General features: G+C 44.1%; 2 protein-coding genes across 2 annotated transcripts; both read left to right on the top strand.

Annotated features, from left to right (window-relative positions):
* Window positions 1–947: 947 nt before the first annotated feature.
* Window positions 948–1,901, top strand: LOC308463534 (olfactory receptor 10W1-like; the record flags this gene model as incomplete). The annotated part of the gene is made up of 1 exon (XM_080982018.1): window positions 948–1,901. The coding sequence occupies one exon, from the start codon at window positions 948–950 to the stop codon at window positions 1,899–1,901; it is 954 nt and encodes a 317-aa protein (XP_080838144.1).
* A 9,073-nt stretch (window positions 1,902–10,974) lies between these two features.
* On the top strand, window positions 10,975–19,070 carry LOC308463540 (vomeronasal type-2 receptor 26-like; the record flags this gene model as incomplete). Its single annotated transcript, XM_080982032.1, has 4 exons — window positions 10,975–11,034; window positions 12,965–13,786; window positions 16,701–16,824; window positions 18,139–19,070. The coding sequence occupies 4 exons, from the start codon at window positions 10,975–10,977 to the stop codon at window positions 19,068–19,070; spliced, it is 1,938 nt and encodes a 645-aa protein (XP_080838158.1).
* Window positions 19,071–19,549: the final 479 nt, after the last annotated feature.

Here is a 19,549-nt window from a genome sequence, read left to right on the forward strand (position 1 = left end):
TTTTTGAGTTAGTTTTTCAGCTTTCACTATGAACCAGATTTGATTATGCCACAACTCCTTATTGAATCCTTCTACATATTTCCTTTTTTCTTGCAATAACCATATTGTCAGCTTAAAAGTACAAAATCAATTCTTCATCCAAACCATCATCACTTGGCCCATCCCATACCACCAGTAATGCTAATGAAGGGATTGGTATCAATTCTTGCTTTGTTATAAAATTGATTTCTAGGAACACCATTTGCCTCTGGGCAAGACTCCCACCATAAGAGAAAATGCATTCCTTTGTGGGGGGGGGGGGGGGTTCTTCAATGCTAACATTTCAGGGACAGATTGGGGTTAATGTGTGACAAAATATTACTTTATTCTTGAATCTTCGCTGAGATTGATTTCATATGCACCTTGTTCCATAGTATTTCCCATTTAATTGGCTCAATAGCATAACACAAATCCTATTCCCAACATTTTTGTAATCCTGTTACGTATCTAACTTTGTCAATATTCTCTAAATTTGGGTGATCTGTAAAAAAAAAAATGAAACACATTCTTTAGAAATAATTTATATTTAATTTATTTCCTGTTACTCAAATTCTGGATTATAAATATTTAGCAATGAACTGCAGTTTATCTCTAAACTTTGAGGGCTAGAAACTGAAGCATAAAACTGGGGCTCCCATTAAGCTCTGATAATCAAAGGACTTGTAATCAAAACACAAAGCTGACCATTACAGTTTATTAATGAAATCATTTTTGCTTGGTATGAACACCTGAGTCCTGGCCTTGATGTTCTCATTAGTCAGTGGACTTGATGTTCTTCCAGGTAGTATGTTTCCTTTCCTGTTGGAGCCTATTTTTCAATATCAGATACATCCAGGCTCTCTAATTAGCACTGGTGCTATCTTATTTTTCATCCTCATTACTCTGTAGAATGGGAGCTAGTCGGTTGGATGCTCCAGGGGAACTGCACTGCAGTGCTGGACTTCATGCTGTTGGCTTTTCCCACCCAGCCAGAGTGCCAGATCTTACTTTTCCTGGGCATCAGCGTGATCTATGCAGCCATAATCACAGGTAACGTCCTCATTATGGTAGCTATCTGGGGCAACCCTCACCTACACACTCCCATGTATTTCTTCCTGGGGAATCTCTCTGTGGTTGAGCTCTGCTACACAGCAGCTGTAGTCCCACAGATGCTGCTGACCAGCTTGCAGGAAAGGAAGTCCATCACTTTTAGAAGTTGCTGTGCTCAGATGTTCTTCTTCATTGGACTGGGCAGTGCCGACTGCTTCTTACTGGCCATCATGGCATACGACCGCTATGTGGCCATTTGCAAACCCTTGTACTATACCCTCATCATGACGCAGCAGCTGTGCATTCAGCTAGTGGCTGCCTCCCTGCTGATTGGTTTCTTGATTTCATTCATTCTGGTGTGGCTGGTCTTCCACCTCCCCTTCTGTGGTGAGCATGGAATTGAACACTTCTTCTGCGATGTGCCACCTGTATCACAGCTCACCAGTAGCAAGACCAAGCTCGATGAGGTTGGGGTGTTCCTCACTGGGATAACGGCCATCGCTGTACCCTTCATATTGATCTGCGCCTCTTACCTTTTCATCGCTGTTACAGTGCTGCGGATCCATTCTGCAGACAGTCGCCGAAAAACCATCTCCACTTGCTCCTCCCACTTAGCAGTAGTGGCCCTGCAGTACGGTTGCTGCAGCTTCATGTACCTGCGTCCAAGCTCCAGCTTTTCTCCAAAGCAAGACCAGATGCTATCAATGGTGTACACTCTGGGTACACCGCTACTTAACCCCATCATATACAGCCTGAGGAACAGAGAGATGAAAGTAGCCCTGAGGAAAGTCATCAGACACCGAATCTTCCAAAGGGAATCTGAATGCCACTAAACTTCATGCATTGTGGGCTGGTGGTCACAAGTTTGCTTCACCTCTTTCATGGAGAAATCACTTCTAGGCCCCAGAGGAGGACCAACATGTGTTATCTCAGCCAGCCTAAGCAGCTTCTGGGTAACTTAGAGCAATATCTTGATGGGTGATTCCAGACAGAGGCTTAATGATGCAAATGGACCATTCAGATATTGCAAATAGGTCGTTGGCAATTGTCTGTTGTTGTTGTTTTAACTTATCAGATTTCCCCCAAAAAAAGAGTAAATCTGAATTAAAGGGCACTTTGGTCTGATAATGTCATGTGATCTCTACAAAATACTGAACATGCATGAGCTGTACCCAACCCACAGTTAACACCCATCTGTGTGCTCTCAAGATAGAACTATACTGTGATGAATTTTGTATGCTGGACTAAAAAGGTCTTCGGTCAGATCTAGCAGAACTCAACTTGAATTCAATTAGAAACAAAGAGGCTGTGAACATGATTTTTGGGAATAGGGTTATCTGTGTGGGTTGCCCCAAGGCAGTAACTGAAAGAGTGTTGAAACCCCACGACACTGCTGTATCTAATAATAATAATAATAATAATAATAATAATAATAATGTATTTCTACCCCGCCCATCTGGCTGGGCTTCCCCAGCCACTCTGGGCAGCTTTCAACAGAACATTAAAAACAGAATAAAACTTCAAACATTAAAAACTTCCCTAAACAGGGCTGCCTTCAGCTGTCTTCTAAAAGTCAGATAGACGGGAGGGTGTTCCACAGGGTGGGCGCCACTACCAGGAAGGCCCTCTGCCTGGTTCTAAGAAACCTAGAAGATGGTCGGAAGGGGCAACTCATCTGCATACAGTATCCCCCTTCTAGCCAGAGGGCAAAGCACTTCTGTGTGTGAAAAGAACAATAGACTGCAGCTGAGACAAAGAGCTTGGTTGGGGGCTCTGTAAGTGTATAAAGATCTGAGGGCATTGGCTGTCTTTCCTGGAGATATGCGAGGTCCAGTTCTCTGTCAGAATGTTTAATCTGTCTGGCTCCACCTGTACTCAACATGTATATTTGTAACTAAACACAAATATTACAAAATGTCAAATAAGCTTTCAGCGGCCTCTTTCCCAAGTAAACCAAACCCAGATAAAATCTGAACCTTTAGTACTACTCATTGTTCAGGGAAATGAAGTGAACATAACGATCTATCAGTCAGTAGGGCATGATACTCTTAATCTCAGAGTCGTGGATTTGACCCCCATGTTGGGTGAAAGATTCCTACGTTTCATGGGGTTTAGCTAGATTATTCTTGTGGTCCCTTCCAACTCTATGATTCTATGAAAGACACAAAGTTCCCCATTCTGCATTTTCCTCATAAGGCAAGCACATCATTTTTGTTGGTTCAAGAGGGGAAAAAGTAGTATAAAAAATGAGAATTCCTGGATTCTAAGATCCAAGTTTGGGGCATGACTAATTGGCACCTCTGTGTCACTTATAATGTCTTTTTCGCCCCTTAGGCAAAGCTCTCTCACTAGGCTACTCTCAGCTGAAAATAAAATTGTGTATTTGTGAGTCCTATGGAGCCCATGGGATAGGGTAGGAAAGAAATAGTTATGAATTAGAAGTTATTTAAATTGCTCCCATCAGCAATAGCTTTCTATAGTGAAGATGATCTAAGTCGAAGTGATACGTTTAAGTCAAGAAAACAATATTAAAGAATTCCCAGGAGCAGCTAAGATTAAAAAACAAACCTATTTGTAGTTCTTTGTTATTATCTTCCTTCACTTCCTACTCACTGCAAAAAGTGCTAATTTAGGTGGAAGGGATGTTGATGTGCAAATGTGGTCTGGGACCACTGGTGAAAATAAGGATCACATCACATGCAGAGCACCAACAACATATTTCATCCATATTTACACACATCCAAAAACATCCTGAGAGTTCTGGCAAAATGTGTGATTACTTCCACTATGGAAGTAATATTGAGCTCTATGGGTGAAGTCAAGCATAGAAGGCAGAGGACAGACTTGCACATTGTGGAAATAGCAGGCGACCTCTGCAGCAAGGGTAGAAGCAATAGCCTTTTCCAACTGGCGACATGACATTTCTTGGGAAGAGATTGGCACTGCAGCTCAACCCATGCTTAGCAGCACTTCCAACATAACACTTCAGAGATAAGCCTCTGAAGACCCATGTCTTACTTTGCGTACAAGTGTTACTTAAGAATGGTTATATCTCCATCTGTCTCATTGCAAAGGGAAAAAAGGAACTCATATAACCTGTGGTTGGTTTCTGAATTCACCTCTGCAGTGATACCAATGTAGACATTGTTTTTAAGTGACACTTTCATACATAACACATATTTAAAGCAATATAAGAAGCCTCTATGAGTGTACTTGGAAAAAACAGAACATATTTCGCTCAAAAGAAAGCATTCCCTGACCAGGGACTTGGCCTTTCTTCTCCTAGGAAATAAGCACTGGAGAAAGACAAGGTGCAAGAATCACAGAGGATTGGGCCCAAGGGGCACACGTTGAAGTAAGAATAATAAGATGAGATAATAACAGCTATTCTTTTAAATTACAATAATCTCTATGCAAAGGTCTAAGTTGTTGAGAAATAGAGGGTTAGAATGGTGCTATAGGGTGCACCATATAACTTCCAGAGAAGTCCTTGAATATTTTCATCTTGAAGTTCAGAGCAGGTAACATTAGTACAAGAGGAGGTGATATGTACAGTAAAGTGTTCAGGAAACCTAGGGGGTGACAAAAACGTAGGTGCTTGTATAGCAATGGTGCCTTGATGATAAAAGATGTCTTGAATGCAGCTGTCTTACCTGTGCCAGGCCAAAATGGTTTACCTGCTAAGCTACTCATGGACACCAATTGTGAAAGTTTCTCTTCAAACTTCCACCTGTTCTGTTTTCATAAATGCCAGCTGCATGCCTATCTCAATCTCAAGCCTTGCTCAAGACAGAGGTGACTTCACCGTCCAGGAGCATAATCTGGTGCTCTCATGAGCTTCTACTCCTATTAGATATTTTGCCCCAGCATATGACATTTCACACACATCCTGTCCTATGTCAGTGTGCTATTTTATTTATTTTCTTGTATAGTTAATTTTTTGTTTTCCTAAATAAATTTTACTTTCAGCTTTTCCCTTCATTATTACTGAATCTCACGGCAACCTTTCTACTTTCTATGTACACATCTAGGGATGGGGGACAAGTTCAATTCAGTTAACATTTAAAGGTGAACCTATGTCATCTGCATGCTCCAAAAACCATACAAGAACCAAAACATCCTTCAAAATTCAAATTTATCTGAATTTTGCAGTGCTGTTCCCCAGCCAAATAATGTGTCCCAAAATGCACAGACTGGGATAAAATGTCCACAAAACAGACAAATTTTGTTGAAAATAACATACAAGAATGCATTATTTTAGGGGGGGATGCTTTGTAAAAATGTGCCTGTTCAGCCAAATTTAATACGAACATGTGTGTATTAGTAAAAAAATTCCTTCCTGTAGCACCTTAAAGACCAACTAAGTTAGTTCTTGGTATAAGCTTTCGTGTGCATGCACACTTCTTCAGATACACAGTGTATCTGAAGTGTATCTGAAGAAGTGTGCATGCACACGAAAGCTTATACCAAGAACTAACTTAGTTGGTCTTTAAGGTGCTACAGGAAGGAATTTTTTTATTTCGACTATGGCAGACCAACACGGCTACCCATCTGTATGTGTGTATTAGGAGAAGGTTGCTCAACGATGCTGTTGAATTTTCATGAGGACTTTACAAACACTTATAGGAATAGGGTGGTCAACTGAACTGGATGGTTGCATCCAGTGCCACTTCAATCAAGTCTGAATTGAGAAAACCAGCTGTGAAGGATATATGGTATTCCTCTCACTAATATAATGAGCACCAAGGGAAAGCTGGGCCTGGCATGAATACAGGGACACCACTACTTACATGCATTCTACTCACGCGCCATTGCATTTATGTGAGTTGCTGCGAAATAAATTGGCCTTCCCTCAGGATTGCTGCCCAAGCAAGGGAAGGCAGCCTTTGATTGACCAGTGACACAAGCCAGGAGGTGCCTTCTCCCTGCCTCCACCACACGTTTGCGCCCCCATCCTGGCACCAGTTCTGCTGGGTGCCCTTCTTGGCCCTCACCCTCTGGGGCCAGCCACCACCACCATGTGCACTGACTGCCCTCAGGTAGGCAGGCAGGCAGGCAGGCTCAGGACAGGACAGTCAGCATCCCCAAACGATTTCCAGGGTTGGTGTCAGGCTTCAGGGAATTGGCTTTCTTCCCTGTGGCAGTAGATAGGCAGGACAAAGGAAAATGAGTCTTCTTACCAGTTAGAAACTTTAATAATCCCAGCGAGAGAACAAATAACACATCTCCTAGACATGGTGGTGCTCCCAATTAAGGATCCCATCCCCTTAAAGTAAAGGTAAAGGGACCCCTGACCATTAGGTCCAGTTGTGACCGACTCTGGGGTTGTGCGCTCATCTCGCTCTATCGGCCGAGGGAGCCGGCGTTTGTCTGCAGACAGCTTCCGGGTCATGTGGCCAGCATGACTAAGCCGCTTCTGGTGAACCAGAGCAGCGCACGGAAATGCCGTTTACCTTCCCGCCGGAGCGGTACCTATTTATCTACTTGCACTTTGACTTGCTTTTGAACTGCTAGGTTGGCAGGAGCAGGGCCCCAGCAACGGGAGCTCACCCCGTCGTGGGGATTTGAACCGCCAACCTTCTGATCGGCAAGTCCTAGGCTCTGTGGTTTAACCCACAGCACCACCCGTGTCCCATCCCCTTACGTCCCTATTAATCTAAGTCTCATTTCTATGTCTTGCAATCAGAGCTTGTACCCTCTGTGCTTTGTGTGCTTTCTGTTCTGCCACTTTCTGAGCTCTTCTTGACCTTGGGGAGAGCAGAGGAATGCTTTCCAGAGACAGTGAATCTGTTAAGCCTCTCTCTTCCAGTGTTTCTTCTCCAAGCCGTTCCCCATCCAGTATTTCCCAGCTTCTGCCTTCTGAACTATGTCCCTCTGCAAACCACTGTTCCTTGACAGTCTCTCCCTCTCTTCCCCATGTGCCCCCAAACCAGTCCATTATTACTAACCTAGTGCTAAAGATATACCCCAATGCTAAATACATATTTAAATTAATACATTTTATAATTTGATGGTGTGGTAAGAATTTACTTCTACACCACCTTGTTCTTACCTAGGTGAGGGAATGCCTTTATATAAGACACAGAACCAAGAGAATAACAACAATCTCAGCGTCCTGGAGGAACCTGGTTTACTAGAGCTATTGCCGTAGGACGCCCTTGCCAATCAGCTACTCAGCTGCTAGTTAGAAGGACGAGTTAGTTGTTGTTTCCTTTTCTCCTTTTCGGATCCTGATGGCTGTCTGTGATTATTATAAAACACAACAAGGTATAAATAGCAGCCTTGTACCCCCATTGCTTGGGAATTCTAGGGAAATAAAAAATTAGTGCAGATCTGCCATCTTGATTTTTTTTTTAAAAAGGCACCCAGTTGTATCCAAGCATAAGCAAAAGCCTGCTCCTTAATCTCATGAACTGTGAAGCAAAATTTTGTTAAAATCACTGCAGTTGTTTTTTTATAAGATATTTATTAAGATTTTTTAAAATATTACAATAAAAATGAAAAAGAAAAAAAAATAACAAAAATACAAAATAAAAATAGTTACAAACACACAGATTTTCCATTACTTATTTTCCTTTGACTTATTTCCCGGACCTCCTCATACCTCCCTTTTTTGTATTCCACTTCAATATGTTGGTTCAGCAAATCCTTTAAAAGTAATAATATTAGATTTTTGCCTATTTATAACCCTTTTTTCATATTCCCTTAAAGCATTACAGCTGGAAACCACTTAATTACTATCCAACATCATTCTAACATTCATTAATTTTACAATATTTCTGTAGATAATCTTTGAATTTCTTCCAATCTTCTTCCACCGACTCTTCTCCCTGGTCTCGGATTCTGCCAGTCATTTCAGCCAGTTCCATATAGTCCATCAGCTTCATCTGCCATTCTTCCACAGTGGGTAGGTCTTGTGTCTTCCAATACTTTGCAATGAGTATTCTTCCTGCTGTTGTGGCATACATAAAAAGAGTTCTGTCCTTCTTTAGCACCAATTGGCCGACTATGCCTAGGAGAAAGGCCTCTGGTTTCTTCAAGAAGGTATGTTTAAATACCTTTTTCAGTTCATTATATATCATTTCCCAGAAAGCCTTAATCCTTGGGCACGTCCACCAAAGGTGAAAGAATGTACCTTCAGTTTCTTTACATTTCCAGCATTTATTGTCGGGCAAATGATAGATTTTTGCAAGCTTGACTGGGGTCATGTACCACCTGTATATCATTTTCATAATATTCTCTCTTAGGGCATTACATGCCGTAAACTTCATACCTGTGGTCCATAACTGTTCCCAGTCAGCAAACATAATATTATGTCCAACATCTTGTGCCCATTTAATCATAGCAGATTTCACCGTTTCATCCTGAGTATTCCATTAAAATCACTGCAGTTTTTAAAGGTGCGGTCTGCCATCTTGATTCAAAATGGCGCCCAGTTGTATCCAAACCTGCTCCTTGATCTCAGGAACCATCATGCAAAAGTTGTCTTTGATATCCTAAGAGGTATTCAAATGCAGAGCAAACAAACAGTTTTCTAAATATATAGTAGATAGAGGAAGTTTGACTCAAAGTTATAATTAGTTTGGGAGGGGGATATATAGATATATAATTAGTTTAATTATAGACTTTTCATTGATTATGCTATGCCCCAAAGAGGTAAGTTTGATGTTTTGGAAGAAGTTGCTTTCATAAAGAAGCACAGAAGAAATACAATATCCTGGAGACATTCATGTACTACATGTCATGACTGTGTTCACTGCACACTTTGAACACATGAAGCAAGGTTAATGTACCAAGAAGGACATGCATAGCGCAACAAAGAAGTTAATTGAATTCACTAGCCAGAGACTGGGTAGTTCCTCTCTGTGCGCCTTCTTGTGGAAAGCTCAGCTATTATCTTCAAGGAAGGCCAGTGCGCTCAGCTTTTAAGAAGCTTCTCAATGGACGGATGATCAACACCTGAGAGAGGATTTGCTCACCTTGTGTAGCATTTCAAGGGGAGCACAGACCTGACCTCCATGTGGAACACTTTCTCCCAGTGCTGATCCTATACACTGCCACCCACTGGAAAATGACTACCATAGGCTTCCTTGCACTCGCTTTTACTGTTCTGCTCTGGGAAGCTTCTTCACTAAACAACAAATGGCTTAAAGGCCACTCCCAGATGTCTGCTGCCATGCCAGATTTCTCAGTTCAAGGAGATGTGGTAATTGGGGTAGTCTCCCCTGTCCATGCAAGTGTGCACTCCACAATAACACATCTCAAAAGTCTGCCACAGGCAGCTAGCTGCAAGGGGTAAGTCTCACTTCCAGTACGTTCCTTACGATGGAGGAAATTAACGGATATAAAGAAGAATTAATGGAAGAAAAACCTGTGGCTGTTACAAAAAGTAAAGGAAACACTGTCTTCTTCTACTGCCAGAAAGACTAAGGCTGCAATCCAATGCACGCTTGTCTGAAAGCAGTTCCCATTGAATTCAGTGGGTTTTACTTCTGAGTAGACATTAATCAGGTTATGCTGTAAGATTACATTTATGTCTCAGTCTACGAATGGGATGGGGAACCTCTTGTTGGACTACAACTCCCATCATCCCTGTCCCTGACAATTGGCTATGCTGACTGGGGTAATGGTATTTGGAGTCTAACAACATATGAAGAGCATTATCACTTTAATGCTCTAAGGTGACTTTTGTAGGAGCTATCCCATTTTATCTTCAAAGCAGCTCTGTGAAGGTTTAGGCTGAGGGGCTCATCCAGACTGCCTTTTGGGTTGCATTGCCATTTGTGGCATTGTGGGTTTTTCTGGAGAAAGCACAGGGACAAAACAAAGAAAAACAATGCTCAGTCATGGAGCTTTAAAGTTTGGACCTGTGCCCAGAAATGCAGCAAAAATAAGATGTCTGGATGAGCCTTGTGACTGGCCCAAGTCACGGATGAACTGGGAGTAAAATGCAGGCTACTTTGTCAAAGTACAACACAGTGTGGTGTAGTGGTTAAGAGCAGTAGATTCGTAATCTGGGGAACCGGGTTAGCGCCTCCGCTCCTCCATATACAGCTGCTGGGTGACCTTGGGCCAGTCACACTTCTCTGAAGTCTCTCAGCCCCACTCACTTCACAGAGTGTTTGTTGTGGGGGAGGAAGGGAAAGGAGAATGTTAGCCGCATTGAGGCTCCTTCGGGTAGTGATAAAGCGGGATATCAAATCCAAACTACTACTACTACTACTACTACTATTCTTCTTCTTCTTCTTCTTCTTCTTCTTCTTCTTCTTCTTCTTCTTCTTCTTCTTCTTCTTCTGTCCAATACACTCAAACCTCTCCACACACGTCATTATGCTGGCTATCATTAACCTTAAAGCTCAAATTGAGGTTCTAGAAAGTGACTTTTGTGCTCCCTTTCTTCAGCTTGGATGGGAGTCTCAGAGCAGGAGCATTATAACTGCACACTGCACACATGAGTAAGCTCACCCATGCCTTCTCTCAAACATTTTCTCATTTGAAAGGGAGAAAGTCACAAGTTTACTAGGATCAAATTCATGCTAGACCTAGAGAAGGAGGTTGCATTGAAGAATAATTCTTGTGCTTAAATGACCATTTCTTCTGTGGGGGGCGGGGTGGATCTTCTGATAAACATCTGCTCAGACAAATACCAACTGTGCTCAAAACTTCTTTTTCAGATTCCGCATTCGGTTTTTCCAGCACACTCTGGCCATTCTCTTTGCCCTTTCAGAAGCAAATAAGGACCCCGGCTTAGTACAGAATATCACCCTGGGCCTCCAGCTTTATGACTCATGCATCTCACCAGCCAAAGCACTGAAAGGTGCCCTTTCTTTTTTATCAGGCCCACAAGAACTGGTGCCTAACTTCAGCTGCAGCTCTCGGCCTTTGCTTCTCGGTATCATTGGCGCAATGACTTCTCCAGAGTCAGAGCCCATAGCACAAGTGCTTTCCCTCTACAGAGTCCCTCAGGTAAGCAGCGTACCTAGGAAAATCAATTATATATCCTGCTAGATGGTCTCAGTTTACAAAAAGTAATCAAATGGGTTTGACAGGGTAATTGTAAGAATTGCTGTAAACATATACACATGCACACACATTTGTGTGCTTCCCCAGCTTTCGTTGTCTCTACAGCTGGAATGTGTTAAGTTAGCAGGAAGTTTTGTCTGTGTGATGGATAGAGACCTTGGACTTTCCTATCAAAATCTTCTTCCAACTTCAAAATGAAATCTCCATCTCTCATTCTAAGAATTGGGAAAGTGTCCTTGCTAACTAATTTCATCATACCCTGGGTGCTAAATATAAGGAACATTTCGTCAGTACTGTCTATGGCACAGGTGGAGTCTGCTGAGCTGCTCAGGGTGCTCCAAGCTCTCTGAACATCTCCACACTCTGGTCAGCACACACACACAGAGAGAGAAAAGATACTGGCAACTCACATAGTTGAACAGAGAATGTAAATAAAGCAACTCTGTGCTGCAGGAATTACTGGATGAAATGGAAACAGAAGACAGATTTCAGCTGACCAGCCTTGGCTTCTGTATTATTGTGCTTCCTGGTAATGTAGGGATGCAGGTGACAGATTTTAAATAAGTTTGTTAGGTGTACCATGCCACAATCTATATACCTGCCTGCCTGTAATGTCAGTCAACATAATATTGTTACGTGATGCTGTCCTGGTATAGCTGTTGACATGTTTCATCCTAAATGTGTGCAGCGCAGTTCTATTAATATTTATTCAGAAGGCTCACAGAATTCAAGGGGAGCTCCTTCCTCAGTAGGTGTGCTTAGGAGTGCAACATAACAGCTTAATCCTTTGACTTATTTTGCTAGCATCTAACATCCCCAACTTATTTTTCCTCTATCTTCATCAAGTTCCTTCTCCATCTTTGCAATCACTATACAATATTTATTCTTCCTTTTACATCTCTCCTATTCATCTTCCTTCAATTTTCTTTTTCACCCTCTTCATTCTCCTGGAACTTAATAATCTTGTACAAACCCCATCTTCCCTCAGGCTTTTCCCATACCCATCTATTTTAACATTTTATTAATGTCATTACATTCCCTTTGACTTTACATTACATGCAAACACAGATAACAGAGCACAGGCAGGAGGGTAAAAGTAGTAGGCAGGAAAATGATTAAGAATATTCTCTCTCTCTCTCTCTCTCTCTCACACACACACACACACACACACACACACACACCCTGCTCCAAAATAATTTTCCTAAAGAACAAAAAGAAGAGGGAGAAGGCTTGGTGGATTCCATTGCATATCTGTGTGTGTGTAATGTGTAGTTCAGCTCTGATATTTGCACTGCTTTCATCTCAACACTTTTGAAAAAACTGCTGGGAAGTTTCCTTTTTCAAAAGTGCTACTTTTTCTTCATCTTACTTTCTTTTGACTCAGTGCCTTATATTCTGTTTTCCCTTTCTCTAACTCTGTAGCCTCTACCTTTCTCAGCCATCGTATCTCCTTTGAGCAAGGACAGTGCCCATTTGCTCCATGTGCCATATTTACCTGCTGTAGTCACTTAGCAACACAGGAATCTGCCTTATATTGTGTCAGACCATCGGTCCATATAGCTCAGTATTGTCAACAATGACTGGAGTTGCCTGGAATTAAAAGTGGGACCTTCTGCAGGCAAAGCAGATGCTCCACCGCTGAGCTGCATGGAAACATTATTCATTTTATTATTGAGAATGATGGTGATGTTCAACTACTGTGTATCTCCTTTCCTTGTGCATTCTTTAAAAACGCTGTTATGAAAAGGATGCTTTATTAAAAATCCATGACATAATGGCGAGTTATGGCAGATAAGTCTCTAGAGAGCAGGCAGTAAGGAATAAGGTACAAAATAAGGAAAGAGAATCCATGATTCCCTCTTTTATCCCCCAGATCAGCCATGGTTCTCAAGATCCCAAGTTTTCTGACCACTTCCATTTCCCATCATTCCTTCGCACCGTGCCTTCCAGCGGCCACCAGCCCTCTATGCTCTGCCAGCTTCTGCAGCACTTCAACTGGACATGGGTGGGTGTGGTGAGTTTTGGCAGCGATGCTGCTCAGATGGAGACCGTTTTGAAGAAGGAATTGGGCCAGACAGGGGGCTGCCTTGCCCTGTCCAAAACAATCCATGACCCCTATTCCCAGCTGGAGATGAGTGCAGCTGCTAGGGACATTGGGAACTCACTAGCAAGTGTTTTCTTGTGCCACTGCTACAACATCCACTTCCAGCTGCTTGCCGGTGCTCTACAAGCACAAAACGTTACCGGTAAGACGTGGATCTTGACAACGAGCCTTGCTGTGATCCCAGAGATGTTCACCAAGGAGGCATTACAGCTCCTGAATGGGAGCCTGGATCTGAGGATTCATTCGGATAAAATCTCAGGTTTCGATCATTTCCTGACCACGCTTAGCCCTGCTGCTTATCCCAACAGCCATTTGGTGAAAGTGCTCTGGCAAAATCTGTTTGACTGTGTTTGGCCAGGTTTAGAAAAAACTGATGGAAAAAACACACCCCGACTCTGCACTGGGGTAGAGCAGGTGGGTGCCAGCCACTTGCTCCTCTTCGATCTAGAGAATTGGGCTGCCACATATCAGGCCTATCTTGCAGCCAGGGCCTTCATCACAGCCTACCACAACATGATCTCCTGCATATGGGACAAAGGGCCCTTCACCCATGGAAGGTGTGCCACAACGAAGGATTTCCAGCCATGGCAAGTGAGTCAGTTGTTCCTCTTCTTGTCTAGACTCAGTTGCTGCTTGTGTAGAGTTCAGCAGAACTGGGTTCTAGGTTGGAAGAACTTTAGAAGTCTTGAATGTCCTAAAAGTTACAAGAAAACATTGCTAGCAAGGAGCAATATTCTTGGCAGAGTAGGGGGCCAGAGAGAGGACATGGGGCAAGAACTCGAACCAAGCATGCCTCCCCGACCCACCCTGCCCGCTTAGTGGAAATGTGCAAACACATGCACACTGGGGTCAGCTATAATACAACCGGAGAGAAAACCAGTCCATCCATCCATTCCACTTGTCTCAGTTAGATATCTTCCTATCCAGTCTGTACCACTTAATACAGCTCAGGACTGGGATCTTCAATATGAATGAGTGCAACATATGCCCAGATCTTAAGGTGGCTTCGGGTTGGGCCATTTGACTTTTCTATGTTGCACCAATAAATCTCATATTGAGGGATCAGGACGCAGAAGGGAGAAAGAACTCCAAGGCCACTGGTTCTTATTGAGTGACTTGGGTAAACCAAGCAACTTCCAGACGTGTAGAAGTTATATGTGCTTCAATCGGTTTTTAGCCCACTGTTGATTTTAATTAGTTTTGAATGTTTTTAAAATACCTGTTTTTGACTGTCTTTTATTAATAATTTTATTTCCCCGCTTTTATTGTGTAAACTGCTTTGATGCTCTATTACAATCAAGTAGCGTATAACTGTTGTTAAAAAAATAAATGGTAAGCCACACCTGCTTGATACGAGAGTTGTGTGAAAATGGCCTTCTGAAATTCTCCAGCCTGTTTATCAGTTTCTAGAGCTCTCCATATCCCCTGCCTGCCACCTGACCTGGGTTGACTTGGGGAACATCCAATCAGGATTCAGCCTCAAATCAGTTAGGGTCTTCAGAAACCTATATGGTAGGAAACAGGGAGAAGGAAGGAGATGCTGTGTCTCCTTCTCCTCTGGAGCACATTGCAGAAAACAGGAGACTTTAGCTCTTCTGGGTGCTACTTTGCCAATGTAAACTGCAGGTAATGTGATGGCAAGGCAGACCCCTTCAGCCAGCAGGATTGCAGTCTTGGTGGGTGCCTCCTGCAATACCATTGTTCCAAAGTGGGTGGCAATATCTTCAGAGGTGTCCAAACTGGTGAAGTTTGAGATGTTTTGGTCCAACGTATTGACTCAGCACCTGAATTCCAAACGTAAACCAAAACAGGTGCCTGCATCTTGGGAATTATCATGTCAAATTTGGCAACAATATCTCAAGAGGTGTTCAGATGAATCGAAAACAGATGGGCAGAAAGACAAACCACTTTCTAAAATATATAGCAGGATAAAAAACATGTAATGCTTTCCCTGTAGGAAAACACATTTCTGTTGGTTCCCTAATGCCTGTTCCTGTCAAGGCTATTTAATGTTTCGTGTTTTACTATGTTTTTATATGTGCTGTGAGCCGCCCAGAGTGGCTGGGGCAGAGTATAAATAATAAAATTATTATTATTCTCATCATCATCATCTGAATTAATCAGGTTATATAAGCAAACACACACACACACACACACACACACAATCAGCTACATATAGAAACAACCACTTCTTCCCTTTCTCCTGATATTTTAGGTCCATCATTACCTAAAGAATATCAACTTTACCACTGCATCAGATGAGATTTTTTTCAAGAACGGTGAGATTCCGGCTACATTTGATATTATGAACTTGCAGATTTTGCCCAATGGCTCTTACAGGGCTGTAAAAGTTGGAGTTCTTCATTCCAGACCTCAGCTGAGGAAAGAGCTTCTGATTCATGACAATGCCATTAGGTGGGCAGGGGGCCTTGCTCAGGTACGTTCCTTACTTGTATTGACCCTCTCCCTATCTCCCTTCTCTAATAAGGTAACATCAGGCCTAGAAATTATGGAGCAAACAAAAGCATTTCTGCTTACTAGGCAGACTGTTCTCCCTTCTCCACCCTGCATGTTCAGTTTAACGGGGTTCTCTTTGTGGGATGGGTTTTAATGGGCAGGAAAGGGTATGTTAATTGCAATTTACCCCTCCAGGCTCCTACACAGGTTGATCAGAGTTTTAAAATCCCACCCTTGCCAACAAAAATTTAAAGCTTAGAAATTAGGCTGTAAAACCTTGTTTTGAGCAAGTCCAGCTTCAAAGAAGAAGAAGAAGAAGAGTTTGGATTTGATATCCCGCTTTATCACTACCCGAAGGAGTCTCAAAGTGGCTAACATTCTCCTTTCCCTTCCTCCCCCACAACAAACACTCTGTGAGGTGAGTGAGGCTGAGAGACTTCAGAGAAGTGTGACTAGCCCAAGGTCACCCAGCAGCTGCATGTGGAGGAGCGGAGATGCAAACCCAGTCCCCCAGATTACGAATCTACCGCTCTTAACCACTGCACCACACTGCAAACGCATCCCCCTTCTTACCCCACTTAATAAATAATAAGGCAACAACTTGGGAAATAAGTTTAAAAATATGGTTTACTTACTTTATAATCATGCATTGGTTGACACTTGATAAGGTTTGATTTATTACTATGTTGATTGATTGATTGATTGATTGATTGATTGATTGACTGAGTGATTGAATCTAATGGCAAAGTGGCTGAGAAGGCTGGAGGCAGGCTGCTTTATATTCCCAAAGAGCAGACCCAAGTGAAGCCTATAGGCTGAGTTGGGTCTGCCTCCTGTGAATGGCCTTTCCCTGCAGCCTGCCTACGATAGGCCAGTTTTTGGGCAGGCTTGAATCCATAGCTCTAGCCAGTGAGGAAGGCTTGCTGACCTCCCCTTCCGGCCAGCAACTGACCCATCATCTGATCTCATCATGTGAGACAGTGTCGGTCCCGCAATGTCACTGCACCTGGGGAAGGTAAGCAGTCTTCCATTTCCTTTTTCCTCCTAGGTGCCTCGTTCAATCTGTTCAGAAAGCTGCCTGCCTGGATATAGGAAGCTGCCTTTGCAGGGGATGCCACACTGCTGCTACAGCTGTCTGCAGTGCCCCCAGGGTCAGTTTGCCAGTGGAACAGGTAAACACCACTTTAACAGACATTGGGTTTTCAGTGGCTGATGATTACCACTGGGCGGGCAGCCTCCCCAGCCACATCCCCACCCCCAGTACCCAAGACTTGTGTGTTACTACAAGATGCATGCATTAGAGGTCACACTCTGAACAGCAGTGGTAAAAAGGACCACTTCTTAAATATGGGACAATGCCCAGGCCCACGAGAAGGCTTCCGATGCAGGTGCAGGAACATGTAGCCTTCTAGATATTCTGGGATGCCAACCTAACAAACCCAGCCAGTATAGCCAATTATCAGGAATTGTGGAAGTTGTAATCCAGCAAAATCTAGAGGATCACATGTTCCCTACCCCTTCTTTCAGACTGGCACAGAAGGCATCATTTTGCTCATGGTACTGTTTTTTCATATCAAAGTCCTACAGTGACAGGACCAGCAAAACGGCACATGGTGCAAGTTTCCTTTTGAGGGGGGCTGCTTTCTCCCCACTGGATTTCCACTAAAGCAATGGGTCTTACTGCTTATAACAGATGTGGGGAACACTCCTGAATTGTTTCCAGCACCAGTTAACCGAGGAGGCATGCAAGGGGATCACAGAGATTGTGATTGTGTATGAGTGTGGGAAAGAATGGGGGCACAGGCTGTATACACATGAAAGTGTGTGTGCAGGCTGGGGAGGGGGAAGAGGCACACAGGCCCCACCCACAGCTAGATTCAGTCCTGCCAATCACTGGCATGCAACCCTGACCCACTGCCACATGCAGCCAAACAATGTGCCTTATAGGAAATGAAGGCTCCCTCACGAAGTCCTTCTGAGTGGCGGAGGCGGCAAATAACTAAATTACCAATGCAATCACTGTAGCCACTGCATATTATTGTGTGATTGCCATGCCCTCAAACAGGGGTGGGAGAACATGTGGCCCTCCAGATATTACTGGGCAACAGCTTCCATTCACCTCAGTATGACCAATGATTAGGGATACTGTGGGTTGTAGCCAATCAACATCTGGAGGGCCACAGACACTGGCGGAGGAAGAGGAGTGCAGGGGGAGCACACCGCCCCCGGCAGCATGATCCCAGTGGGGTGCCATTGCAGCTGCCCTGCCACCCGTGCTGGACACCACACCCTCACAGGTGGCGTGCCATGCCCCCGGGACACGCGCCAGCCCCGCCCCTGCCTGCTCTCTGCCCCCCCCCCAGTGCCGGAGCATGAAGCTCCGCCACTGGCCACAGATTCTCCATCCCTGCCTTTAAAAGAAAACCTGCCTTATTTAATACACCAGAACAGTGAACACCCCTGTTCTGCATGCTCCTCCCTTCTAGACAGTGCCACCTGTTGGGAGTGCCTTCCAGGACAATGGCCCAATGAGCAGCAAGACAGATGCATCCCAACCATCTTTGACTTCTTGTCCTACACGGAAGCTTTGGGTGTGGTGCTGGCAACCTGCAGTTCCCTGTTCTTCTTGCTCTCGCTGTCAGTCTTGGGTATCTTCATACAGCATCACCACACCCCAGTTGTCAAGGCTAACAACCGCAAGCTCAGCTACCTCCTCTTGACCTCCCTGGCTCTCTGCTTCCTCTGCCCTCTGATGTACCTTGGGCACCCATCCCAGCTCACGTGTTCCTTCCGCCAGGCTGCCTTTGGCCTGGTCTTTGCCATTTGCCTCTCTGCAACCCTGGCCAAGACGGTGACTGTGGTGATGGCCTTTGGAGCTTCTAAGCCTGGCAGCTGCCTCCAGAAGTGGGTGGGTTACAAGCTCCCTGGCACTATCACTCTGGGCTGCTCCCTTGTCCAAGCTGCTGTATGTGTCTGCTGGATAACAGTTTGCCCCCCGTTCCCATCACAGAACCCACTACATGGGGGGCCTCTCGTGACCCTGGAGTGTGACAAAGGCTCAGTTGAGTTTTTCTACACCATGCTGGGGTACCTGGGCTTTCTAGCCACCATCAGCTTAGGGGTGGCCTTCCCAGCCCGCCGGCTGCCAACAGCTTTCAATGAGGCCCAGCACATTGCCATCAGCATGCTGGTCTTCACTTTCGTCTGGGTCTCCTTTGTGCCCTCCTATCTCAGTGCCACAGGGAAGTACACGGTGGCCGTGGAGATCTTCGCCATCCTGGCTTCTGGAGCTGGTTTGCTGGCTTGCCTCTTCTTCCCCAAATGCTACATAATTATCTTGCACCCTAAGAAGAATAACAGGGACCACCTGATGGGCAGACAACTTCCACGCAAAGGAGACTTTGCTTATGCTCCATGAGCTACAAATGGACAGCATGTATATGGTATTTAGGAAAAGCGTTTCTGTCCCACTTTTCTGTTTATCTACACCAGGCCTGGGGAGCCAGAAAGAGCCCCTTGTAAAGAGCACAGCACCTAGAAGCAGCACCTAGAAGCTGATCTCTGCTTCAGAAGCCCCTGTTGGCCCAGCCCAGCCATCTTTTTACCTGTCCACACTTGATGCCATGTATGACATCAGCTGTAGAGGCAAGTGAGCGTGTCTTGGCAAAAAAAAAGGGGGGGAGACCTAGTGTTTAAGGAAACTTTTAATGTTTGTCAAACTATTGTATTTTAATATTTTGTTGGAAGCCGCCCAGAGTGGCTGGGGAAGCCCAGCCAGATGGGCGGAGTATAAATAATAAATTATTATTATTATTAGTAGTAGTAGTAGTAGTAGTAGTAGTAGTAGGCCACATGGGAGGAGGGGCCTTGGTTCTCAGCCAGGTGGTTTCTCACTGG

Source organism: Podarcis pityusensis (genome assembly GCF_964106645.2).
Source record: "Podarcis pityusensis genome assembly, chromosome: 1".
NCBI lineage: Eukaryota > Metazoa > Chordata > Lepidosauria > Squamata > Lacertidae > Podarcis > Podarcis pityusensis.